At 34.7% G+C, this 13,279-nt stretch overlaps 1 protein-coding gene across 1 annotated transcript in view; it reads right to left on the bottom strand.

Annotated features, from left to right (window-relative positions):
* The window catches only part of WDR49 (WD repeat domain 49), a 136,271-nt gene that overhangs the window by 83,824 nt on the left and 39,168 nt on the right, over positions 1–13,279 (bottom strand). Inside the window, 2 exon segments of the mRNA XM_081072548.1 lie at positions 7,093–7,241; positions 8,957–9,124. Of these exon segments, the coding sequence (XP_080928674.1) occupies positions 7,093–7,241; positions 8,957–9,124 (317 nt within the window).

The following is a 13,279-nucleotide window of genomic DNA, read 5'->3' as shown; positions in this document are numbered from 1 at the left end:
GCAGTATTGTGGTTGGCTGTTGGCTGTATACAAAGCCTGATTTGATTGGTCCCTGCTCCCTGTTTGCCCGCCCTGTCACTATAGCAGTCTGGTCCACCCTTGCATCAGCATTTCCCTGGGACCTCACTAGTGCGCAAGTACGAGCTCTTCAACATTCTAACAGGCACCATGATAGCGCAAAATCGCGAATCTTCAATGCATATGTAAAGAAATATACGGTAACCCGAATTTACCACACTCGCAAAATCGCACACAGCCGACCATACACCCAGTATGGTATCGTGATTCGCGATTTTGCGCTATCATACTGGGTGTATGCTCAGCTGTGTGCGATTTTGCGAGTGTGGTAAAATCGCATAACAGCAAAATCGCATAACAGCCGAGCATACACCCAGCAGCGCTGCTGATGCCTGAACGGTATGTGAAATGAAGTGGGTGGGCATCGGGAGGCCACTATGGCATGGGGCAAGCACTATGGGCAGTCTATCTGAAGTGTACCTGGCGTATAAGACGACCCCCCCACTTGGAGGCATATTTTTCGGGGCCAAAAAATCGTCTTATATGCCGGCAAATACGGTAGATAGAATGAACATAAAGGGATGGAAAAAGATATCCCATGAAAATGGAAACAAACAAACAAACAAAAACAAAAAAAAAAAGAAAAGAAAAACCTGGTATAGCAATATTTATACCAGACAAAATATACTTTAAAACAAAGACTATAACAAGAGACAAAAAAGGATTTAGTAATCTCACTTCTGGATATTTATCTGAAGAAACTCAAAATGCTACTTTAAGGAGACATACTTGTCCATATGTTCATTGCAGCATTATTTTCAATAGCCAAGATATGAAGGCAACCTGGGTGTCCCTGAATGGGTAAAGAAGAGGTGGTACATACAGGGGGTGCCAAAAAAATGTGTACACATGACTTGCCTTCATCTTTTTTTATTGGTATATATTGAGTACTACAATTTTAATACAGGTTTTTTTTCCTTTCTTAAAATGTGTATACATTTTTTGGGTACCCTCTGTATATACAATGGAATAGTACTTGGCCATACAAATAATGAAATCTTGCCATCTGAAACAACATGGATGGACCTAAATTGTACTGTCTTGACTGTAGTAAGTCAGACAACGAAAGACAAATGTCATGTTTCACTCATAAATGGAATCTAAAGAACAAAATAAACAAAGAAAACAGAAGCAAACTCATGGATACAGATAACATTTTATGGTCGCTAGGTGGGAGGGGGATTGGAGGTAGGTGAAAAATGGGACGGGATTAAGAAGTACAAATTCGTTGTTACACAGTAGTCATGGGGATGTAGAAAACAGCATAAGGAATATAGTCAATAACATTGCAATAACTATGTATGGTATCTGATGGGTAATAGATTTATTGGGGTGACAGATGAGAGGGTGTTTGGGGGCAGGGTAAAAAGGTGAAGGTATTAAGAAACACAGGTTGGTAGTTACAAAATAGTTATGGGGATGTAAAGTAAAGCATAGTGAATATAATCAATAATATGGTAATAACTATATATAGTACCAGGTTGGTACTAGTCAAGAGGGTCACTTTGTATATTATATAAATGTCTAACCACTATACTGTACACCTGAAATTAACATAAAATAATATTGAATGTCAACTGTAATTGAAAATTTAAAAAGGAGGGAAAAGATAAACGGTAATAAGAGGTTCAAAGTTCCAGGTATAAAACAAATAAGTCTTGGGGATGCAATGTACAGCATAGGGAATATAGTCAATAATATTGTGATAGCATAGTACAGTGTCAGATGGTTCCTGGACTTATCATGGTGATCAATTATTGAGGTATATAAATGTTGAACAACTATCGTGGACAACTGAAACTAATATAATATTGTATGTTAGTTATATTTTAATAAAATTTTTTAAAGAAAATAATTTGAAAAATAAAATCTATGTTAAAATTAAAAACTTTATGCATGGTTTTACAGAAAGGAGACACTCACCACCATTAGAAACACCACCATTAAACTTGAGAATATGATTACATGATCAGGGTGTCTCCTAAAATATGGAGGAAAAACTTGAACAAGGAATGAGAAAGAAATCTGTGCATAAAATTTTTCTGAAAAACAGCTATAAGAATGAATAAATTGGTAAATACAGGATGTGCTTTCTCAATATTTTAAAGATGTCAAATATCAAATTTAATGCAATTCCAATTTAAATATTAATATGATTTTTTCATAGAACATAAATATTGGTCTTAAAATTTACTTGGAAGAATAAAATGCCACAATACAGATAAAATTAAAGAACAAACGAACAAACAAAAAACAGAAACAGGAGTTGCCTTACCAGTTATCAAAATATACAATAAAGCTATGTTTAAGCAGTATTATGTTAGTGTAGGAAAAGACAAGTAGACTAATGGAAAGAATAAAGCATCCAGAAACAAATTCATGTATATACAGTAATTCAAATGATGAAACCAAAGGCATTTCAAACTGAGATAGACAAATTATTCAAAAAGTAATGAGAGAGACAAATTATTCAAAAGTGAGAGAAATTATTCAAAAAAGTAATTTTGGATATCCATTGGTAGAAAATAAAAACTTAACACAAAAATAAATGCAAAATCAAATGCAAAAAAAACCCCACAATCCTACAATATACAAAGTATTAGTGGAAAATAGACTATTTTTATAAAGATGAGATGTTGAAGACATTCCTAAGATAGCTATGAAATCCAAAGCCATAAAAAAGAAGTCATTTCTTAGATTCAACTTCATAAAAATTAAAAACTTTTTAATGGGAAAAATGATATAAACAAACATAAAGATTTCTGCTTGAAAGATATGTTTGCATCACATATAATAAACAAAGGATAAGCAAAATATTTTTCAAATAACAGATCAATATGAAAAAGACAGTCTAGTTAAAGATAAAGGGCATGATCAGATAGTGCACAAAGAGCAAGAAATGTAAATGGCCAATACACATCTGAAAAAATAATTCATCCTAATGTTTTGTCCATCAGGTTCACAAACAGGTGAACAAAATAATGGTACTGACTATAGACAAGAACATGGGAATCGCTTCTCGGCCTTTTGGCTAAGATCAAGTGTGAAGAACACGGGAAACAGGTACCTTTACACACCTCTGATGAGTAAGTATTTCCAATTGGTACATTTGTGAATTGAAATCAGCAATATTTACAAAAATTGTTTAAGAAATGCATCCCTGTTGACTTAATAGCATCACTTCTAGGAAGTCCTCACAAAGATATTTACTTATGAGGTCTAGTGGGGTGTGTTTGTGTGTGTGTGTATGTGTTTTGTTTGTGAGATAGTTGGTTTATAAAGATAAAAAATTAAACAGTATATTTTTCCTAACTAGGTGATTGACTAAGTTATGACCATCTATACTATAAATTAAATTACTAGGTGTAGCAGGTGAAAATTCAGGTATACGTATACTCACATGGGAAGATCTCTAAGAGAGAATAGAGAAAAACAAATTGCAGAAAAATACGACATGTGTGATATTGTTTACCAGAAAACTAATAATAATACTTCCTGTATTTGTACACACACTTAGAATGGCATATACAGTTATATATTATAAAAATATCATATATTATCACATAATAAAATATTAGGTGGGATCAAATATATGGTGATGGAAGGAGAATTGACTCTGGGTGGTGAACACACAATGGGATTTATAGATATGTAATACAGAATTGTACACCTGAAATCTATGTAAATTTACTAACAATTGTCACCCCAATAAATTTAATATAAAAAAAATTAGGTAATGATAAAACAATATGAGAAGACTATTTTGGGGGAGAGGAGTTGATTTGAAGGGGAAGTGAGCAAGAACAATATTCCCTTTTTGTACTACATGCTTTTTCATTTGTAATTTTTATGGGAGGGCATTAATCCATGTACTTATGTAATTAAAACATAATATGTTCAAGAGGGAACTTGAGGAGTGCAGAGAATAAAGAAGGGAAAAGAAGACAAACACAGGTAAGAAGGAGGTATGGACAGGAAAGTCTGACTTTGTATTTTTCTTACAACCTTGGGTCTACAAGGCAGAAACCGTGCTCTGGGCAAAATCAGAAACTCAAACAAAGGATTAAGTTACAAACTGATCTGGTTCTGTAGTCAACACAGGATTAGTAGCCCAGGAGAGAAGAGCTAAGAGCAATAGAAAAGCCTAATCAGGTTCACAGGTTAGAATATCAACCCCCAGTAGAAAGAGTTCCCCTAGGCTGGAATTCCTTTTACTTCCCATGGTGATTCCTCCTTCAAATAACCAAGTTTCTGGCTTTTTGCAGGGCACTGCCTGATATCAGTGACTGCCATCCTATGAGACAGTTTAGGAATCCAAAGCAAAATGCAATCAGACAATTAGTATGATACCAAAGTCCATAGGGATAAACTTGTGCCTATCCATCACTGTAAAGTGGCAATAGTAGAGTCTTCCAAAAGAGAACTGGTTTCAGATTACTTTTGGAGGAAATTATTTAGATCTAAATTGCTTTGGTCTGAGAATCCTCTAATTTAGCAACTCGTTGACCAAAACACGATTCAATCAAACACTCTTTAAAAAAAGGATGCCTCCTTTCATTTTTCCTGTTCCCTAACTTACCCTCAGTCCTCTAAAATATCCAAAATAAATTTATGTCAATAAAGCAGAGGTTAACCTGGTAGCAGAAAGCCCTGCTGTTTGTTGTGAAGACATGAATACTGAGATTATTATACATTTTTTGAAGTGAAATGGATTTAGACTAATGTGAAAGACAGCACGACAAGCTTTATTATAATGTAATGGTTTAGAAATCAAAGTAAAGATAGAATAATAAAAGTGTTTTGGAAGAGGCCAGGTAGTCTTAACAGTGATAATAGCTGTACACAATCAATTCAGACTGTAAAGACATTTTTTTCACTTGCTTTTAAATTTATAAAACCTTTCAGAGAACTCCGTGATGATAAAATACCTAATATTTATTTCATTTTTATGTTTAATAGGGATTTGTTCATTTAACTACTAAACAAATTTATTAGTTCCTTAAGATTTATTGAAGACTTACTATGTGTATCACACAATGCAAAAAAGACATAACCCTAACTTCACAAGTCCTATCAGTTAGTTGACAAGTACACTATTTTATATATTGTGTTCAGCATGTGTTTAATGTACGTTAATATGTGCTAGGTCCTGGGAAACACAAAAAATGAGTTCAACAAATAATCTTTGCCTTTAAGCCCTCAAAATCTAGTGAAAGATACAATGTATGTATATAACCTTGAGTATACAAGTCAGATTATGTTAAATTCAATAATGGCAGTTAGAACAAAGTGCTAAAAGATCTCAAAAAATAAAGCAACTAACTTTGACTAGGGCCTCAAAAAAAAAAAAAAAAGGTTTTTGCTCTTGCGTTTCTTTAGTACTTGAGATTCATGCTAATGTGTCTTCACTTAAAGCTCCCAACAAATAACTATTGAACAACTACTACAAGGTGCCAAGTACTGTGATAGCATACAAGGTAAAAAAGATGCTGACTCTACTTAAGGAAGCAAACTAACAATTTCAGTACAACATGGCATGAGCTCTAAAAGAGAGACACACAGGGGCAACGGGGGTGCAGAGAAAGAAACACCTAGGTCTGCATGAAAGACTCCAAAAAGTCTGAAACTTCCAGGATAAATAGGCCTTTGTTGATTGATCATGGACGAGAGGGGCCTGAAGGGAGAAGCAAGAGCATGTTGCAAAGTCATGAGATAGCGTGGTGAAAACAGCCAGTAGTTTGATGTGACTGAAGCATTAAATGAATGGAAAAGAAAAGTAGGAAGTGAAGTGGGACAGGTAGACAGGGGAGGGCTTTGTGTAAAAGGTTAAGAATTTCAGAACTGATATTTAAACTGAGGGCAAAGATGAGGAACTGAAGAAGTTTTCATACAAACTACTTATTTAGCAGAATGGAGGGCAGACCAGTCTGAAAGTAGGGGGATGTGTTTGGAAACCTTTGTAGGTATTTCAGGCAAAAGAAGATGCGCTTATGAATTATAGCAGTGGCAGCTGAGAGGGAGAGGTAAGGCTGATAAACATATTTTGATGGTAGAATCAACAGGAATTGGAAGTTGATTGGTGAAGTTTAAGGGAAAGAGAGAAGATTTATGTGATAAGTGTACAGCAAAGTTTGGCAAGACTTATGTGGGTGGGGTGAGTCCAAGGAGTTGACGATGAATTTCTATTTAATTTTTACATATACATGTATCATTTTATAATGAAACAAAAAGTAGGATTCACTGAAAGAGTCTTGGAAGCTGTCCCCAATAAGCCTATTGCCCACGCTTTTTCTCTTCACAACCGAGTGTCTTGAAATCTATCACGTGCTAACTGGCATTATATAAAATGGGAGTTTTACAGAGGTGACAAGATTCTTAAAGACTAAGAAATTTTCCTAAAGGGATATAAGTAGTAAATAACATGGTCACAATTCAATCTGTTTTCAGTACCATATTTTTTCTACCGTATTTAAAATATCTCATCAATGTCATTAAATAGAAATAGACTTTTATACTTAATTGAAATGTTCTTAATGTACTTGATACTCTTCATTGATTTATTACTCGATTTATTACTTACTGAATCTCTTCAATATCAAAGCAACAACAGCTATTAATAATTGGTTGTGTCTGTTCTGTATCTTACAAAAGAAATATTTCCTCATCCTAATTTTCTTCTCTATTGAATAGTGAGAACTTTTGAAACTCTCAAGATGTGAGCTATTAAGAGCTTAATAATAAGGATTAAATTCATGAATACATAGTTTGGGAAAAAAATTAATGAAATACTTTGTCCAGCTGACCTGGATTATTGTTAAGTAACCATCAATACCTTTTCCAAATATAGATTTCCAAAGACATCAATATTTTTTTCCAAATATAGATTTCCAAAGACATAGTAGTTAGCAATCATATTTTTAAAATCTAAACTATCTCTCAGAGTAATTCAAGATCAAAGATATGTTTAGGTAGAACTGGAGAGGCAGAACTAAATAAATGCACAATGTTACTTACTTTATCTTTGGAGAAACTGAAAAGTTGTTTTCTTGCAGCAAAGAATTGGACAGCTATTACACTGGCTGAGTGACCCCAAAGAACACCAACCGGCTTAGACACAACATAGGGATTCCAAAGGCAAACTTTATTGTCAATGCCAGCAGTTGCTAATCAGAATTAGAAAGAAAAAAATGTGTTAAATAACATGAATAACCCACAGCATTTCATTTTTGAAATGAATTTATCACCTATCTAGATAAATGCCTTCTAGCACTAATATGCCCTGTCTTAAAGGATGGAAAATCTTGTCACTGCCCCAAAGCCCAGGCTAAGAGGGCATCAGCTCAATCATCTGAAATAGCTGAAATGGAGGGAGTAGGGGAGAAGGGCTATTCATGAGGTGAAAACACAATATAGTCCCACTTAGGAAGCAACCAGCAGCCACATCAGGAAGGGACAAAAGATCCCTAGATCCCCACTCTCTTGCCAGAAGAACCTAGGAATGTAGGCATGTTAAAATTATCCCAGGAATAAGAAAGAACTAAAACAATATTTAAAGTTTCCAAACTAACTAAAAACTATAAGCAAATAAATTATTTTCACTGCCATGAAAATAACTGAGTATTTATAAGCAACACAAATATATTTTGGCCTGATTTATTAAGAGACTAAAGTATTTTTTAACATAAATTGGCTGTATTCAGGGAGCAGGTCAAGAGCAGGAAGCACACCGGTGCTTCTTCAGATCTGTGGAAAGACCAGAAAAGTATTCTTTGTTGTTCCCTCTAGGGCTGACTGTGGAGCTGAGGTTCTTCACCCTTATTTTTCCAGCACTGAGCCAGGTTCAAAGTAATAAATAGTAGAAAAGGCTTGAAATAATTAATCAATCAGTCAATGAAATGGTTGATATTTGAGTCCTTCCAAACTCAATTCACCAATGCCTCCAGCCTTCTCTAATAAATCTACAATACTCCTTGAAAGTGTAATGTTGGCATATTCCTGAGTTCATATTCAAGCTGCCTTTTACCATGATTATCAGCTATTATTGTTGGGAATTTTAGAGACTCAGCCCCCTAGCTAAGAGTGTATCAATACTCTTTTTATGAATAATAACTATTGGGTTAATATGACCCATTCTACAGACCATATATGTTCATTTTCTGTAACTATCCTATTAATTTTTTAATATCTTACTTTTATACAGTGTTTCAACTAATAGCATATATATCAAATTATCAGCTTTCAAAATGTCTATATATTTTATTTAAATAGTTAATGCCGGAAACCTTTATAGCTTATTTCCTCAGCTGAAATATCTTTTTTTTTTTTTGAGGTGAAAACTAGTTTTTTATTTATTGTGTAAAACATACTCTTTCACATCAAAAGAACTCTCCTTTAATAAACTAAAGCTAGGATAATCTGAAAATTTTCAAACAGCATTAGAGGGTATATTCTGACAGGTGAAAATATTCTACATTTTGCAGTTCTGTGTATGTGTATAGTAATAGTAGTAGAGTAGTAGCAGCAGCAGCAGCAAGGAAAATGATGCATTTGTTTGGGTCAAGTATTTGGTGGTGTGAGAAAGATGGTGGAAGGGCAGACACTAAACATTCTTTCTCTACATCATTTTACTATCTCACTAATTCTAATAAAAACACTACTTAAAGCACTGAGGTGCTTTCTCATATTCTCACCCCAGTGTAGTTCATATACACTGTACAGCATAATGCATCATTCTCAGACATTCTCAGGCAATAAAATGTGAGCTGTGCAAGTTGGTCTCTGGCAATAAAGCAACAAGGTGGATAGGTACCACGCATACAAATATGCATCCCAGACTATTTATGAGACACTCATAGTTATCATGATTTATTTTACATACCAATTAAATTGAGCCAAGAGTGGTAATCAAAAGCATGAATGCCCTGGGCAATGTTGAAGGATGTCATTTTAAGGTGCTTTTTTGACTTCTCTCTCCAAGCCAGCACCACAGTATTTGTATTGTTGGTTGTACTAGAAATGATAACATCTAAAGATGCATTGTAAGTAACTAATAAAAAAAAAGAAAACAATCTTTAATTGATTTCTCATAAAACGACATATTGAGACATAGAACTGTCTTAATATGTACAGTTAAAAATTAAACTCAGATTATGATGACACAACCCAACACTTAAGAAAACACCTCACCAATCCCCCACCTCCAATTAAAGAACTTACAGTGAAAGGTTACAACAAAGACCACATTCAAACATTTTACCCAAACTAAGGATACCTTAATCTTTTTTCTAATTGGAGCACATGAAGGAAACAATATTAGTCACAATAATGATATGGGATTCTGGAGATCTAAGATGAGTAATTGGACAAGTTCCTGGGTTCTGCCTCCTGGGTTTGAAGCAGTCAGACAGGAAGTTAGCAGCCATCTGCTGCTCTCAAAGTTCCAGCTCATGAGAAAACCATGGTTTATTTACATTGTGACTGGTCTAGAATGTCTGAGATTCAGATGGCTAGGACTCGATACCCTCCCAGGATTCACAAACACAGCTAGAGACTCGGGTGAAATGGCTGTTCCTGCTTCTGGATGACCCACTACCAGACGATCTGGAGCGGAATCCCATTTCCCAAGCAGGGCAAGTGATCCTGCTGCCTTTTGGCATACCTTTCCATTCCTGTCAGACGGACATGCTCCAAAGAAAAGAGCCATAACTGCTCTTTCCCCAACTTTGGACCACTACTGACCTCCATGATTAGGTGGAAGTTCTCTTTTGCATTTTGCTCAATGATTTGCACTCAAACTTGAAGGATTTCGATTTGACTTCAAGATCACATACCCACCGTACACATACAGAGATGTTGTCTTTGCATAGCTTAAGGCAAGTTGCTTTAATAAACTGGCTCTTGGAAATACTTTTGATCTGCATATTATATAGACTCAAAAGTGACATTCTTAGAAGACAACTCTCAACGGATCACTAGAATTCCTGCACTTCTTATGAAACTTGGTTCCACACTAACTTTTCATGGATGTTTGCATAGAAAGCAACCTTGGAATGTAGACATGCTATCTCTCTCTCTTTGTAGCAAATGGTAGACACATTTACTACTCAGAATGATAAAGATAATGTATTTTTCTGGAGCAAAAGGCAGGCGTGCATCCTGTCTACTATAAAAGACTCAGATTCTGTGAACTTGGGGCTTCTTTTCTGTAACACAACCCTCTCTATGCACAGGTATTCGTCTGGGACCATCCGCTCTGCCTCTGTGGGACTGAAGGGCAAGGGAACTGACGCTAATAAGCTGATGCTCGCGCTGCTTCCTGCCCTGTGAGTCAGGAAGTCCTCTTTTCTCTAACACAGGAGTCTTGTGTCCTATATTCTCTGTCATTTTATGATTTAAAAAAAATGCATTTCTCCAAGTAAGCACCACAGTATTTGTATTGTTGGTTGTGCTGGAAATGGCTTAGTAGCTAACTTGGAAATAGTTTTATTATTTTGGTGAAAGAACTTAATTTGCTTTACACACACACACGCACACACATATGTGTATGTGTGAATACATACATATGAAAATATATATTTTCAAAAAGTTACTAAAGGCAAGGAAATTTTGAGGGGCAGGATAGCTCAATACATTTCTTTTCTTCTAGGATATTCTATAGGGTTGATAACAACTGGGATTTATTAATTTAAGAGCTGATATGACATTATGTAAATAGCTTAATTTAACATATTTTATATCTATATCACTATGAAATGGCTTAACATGACAAATTTAAAAGTAAATTAATGTGTTTGAGTATCCAATGTGTCATCTACAGACATTCTCTCAAAATATGGCATCTGATCTTCAAAGATTTATTGGGCGTCTATTATGTGTCCTGTGTTATAAGGTTAATAAGAGAAGAAATAGACACAACCTGGATGCTCCCAAGTTTGGAATAACAGATATGTAAATCAAACAACTAGAGAAAACTTTAGCACCTGATAAAGTAATGGATTGAGTGGTACAGAAAATACAATAGAACTTCAAAGAAGAACGAAAGCCTGTGACAAAAAGATATAATTTCAATAGATGAAAAGCGGTGATAAAACACGTGTGGGAAACAGGGTGAACTCCAGAATTTAGTGCTGAATGAAGACTACTCCTTTATTTTACAGATGAAGAAATAGAGATCCATGCAAGTTCCATGATTTGGCCAAAGTCAGCAACTTACTATTGTCAGACTCTGGACCAGGGCCCAAGCATTCTGACCCTGATTTTGATACAGTTTAATATTACATAATATGCAATATTAAAAATCGAAGCTCAGGACACCACCAGAACTAGAGTACAAATTGAGAATACAGAGCATGATCTCTTGACCACTGGAACAGTGGTTCTCAAATCCTAATAGGCAGACATGTCCTCTGGAGATCAGATTCGTGTTAAAATGCAGATTATCATTCAGTAAACCTAAAATTCTGCATTCTTACCAAAACCCCACTTGCTGCTCCTGATGTCTAAGGACCACACTCTAAGTAGCAGAACACTAGAATATATTCTACAGAGTAGCCATCATTTTATACTCTAGAGAATTAGTCCATAGTTTTTAAAATTTGGGAGTCCAAATGTCCCTTTGGGAATGTGATGAAAGCTATAGACCCTATCCACCAAAAAGATGTGTATGCACACTTTTATATATATATATATATACATATATATATATATATGTATATATATGTATATAAATATTTATATATATACATATATATATATATGTATATATATAAAATACCAGGATTTTAAGAATCTCCCTGTCTCCACTCACAAAGCCCAACCATGATAGATCTGAAGAACTCAGTTGATGAATCTCTAGCTACAAGTTCATTTTGAATTCTAAAACACTCCACTTGCTTTCTCAAGTGATTCTAAAAGTTTCCATTACTAATGATGTTCAAGTTTTATGTTCATCAATGCCTATTTTGGGCTCCTCTTTTAAGCTTCTACTTCTTTAAAGTAAATGACTTTAACTGGCCTTTTCACTTTTCTATGCCTCTTAACTCCTAGAAACAGTATTTTTATGTCCTCTTTGTTCTCTCTCTATCCTTTTCTCACATCTACTGTCTTTTCTTTTAAAAAATGAAAAGAAAAGGTAGGTAGAATGTAAGACAGAAACAAAAAAAATGAAAGAAAAGAGAAAGGAGAAAGGAAAGAAGGAAAGAAGGGAGGGAGGGAGGGAGGGAGGAAGGAAGAAAAGAAGGCATCTAGGAAGTGATAAATTACTATAAAAATGAGTCCTTTGAGCCTCACTGGGGAGCAATTAATTTCAGGGACATAAAAGTCTCTGATCAGCTGTTATACCACTATTGCTGCTTTACTAGAAGTATGAACAATATAAAATCTAGTAACAATTGTTTTCATTAGGAAGCAACCTCACTGGAAATATTCGTTTTGTTTACAGAAAAATCTCAGGGTAATTATAATTTGGCACAGTGAATCAGATGTAAAGTATACAACAAACACTATATCTTCAAAGCCATGGAAATTCCACAATACCTACACTACAATCAAAATAACGTATATCTACCCAGAAAAGTACTTTGTCATGTGTTCCCACATTATATCCAAGTACCATCTTTAGTTTTGAGGCTATAAAGAAAGACATATAAAGAAGTACATTCTGCTCTGGTATTCAAAGTATAGCTTTAAAATTTGAATCTGCACGTTGCCAAGTGACATTTATGGTCTTGCAGTGTTATGTATTGAAGTCTCAACAATTCTCACTTTATTTCTAAAGCAAGATATAACTTGTTTCTGATTAAACTGTAGAATGCCAGAGCTCCTGAGAATGCCTGAGTGAAAGGTGAGAGTGAAGTCATTTCTTTAAATCCAAATTATCTGATAGATAAAAATGTTTTCCTCACTTCCCAAAGATAGGAAATGAAATGATAGTTTATAATGTTTTTAAAATATCAAGCTAGGGAATGGGAGGAGCTGATAAATTAAATGATCTGTTTTTAATATTCTTGGTGAGTTTGTGGATAGGAAATTTTTTTTTTTTTAATTTCTGTAAGATAATATTTTGAGGAAGAAAAAGACAACTTGATCAATTCTGTCCATTAAAATGCTACCTTTCAACTTCTCTGCTCTCTTGCCACTTAGTCATTTTTAATAAAAGGCATTAAGGAAATCTGACATCAGTCCTTGCCCTTGTGTGTGTCAA

The sequence above is a fragment of the Rhinolophus hipposideros genome, assembly GCF_964194185.1.
Source record: "Rhinolophus hipposideros genome assembly, chromosome: 2".
NCBI classification, from domain to species: Eukaryota; Metazoa; Chordata; class Mammalia; order Chiroptera; family Rhinolophidae; genus Rhinolophus; species Rhinolophus hipposideros.
This window is presented reverse-complemented; position numbering and strand designations above follow the sequence as displayed.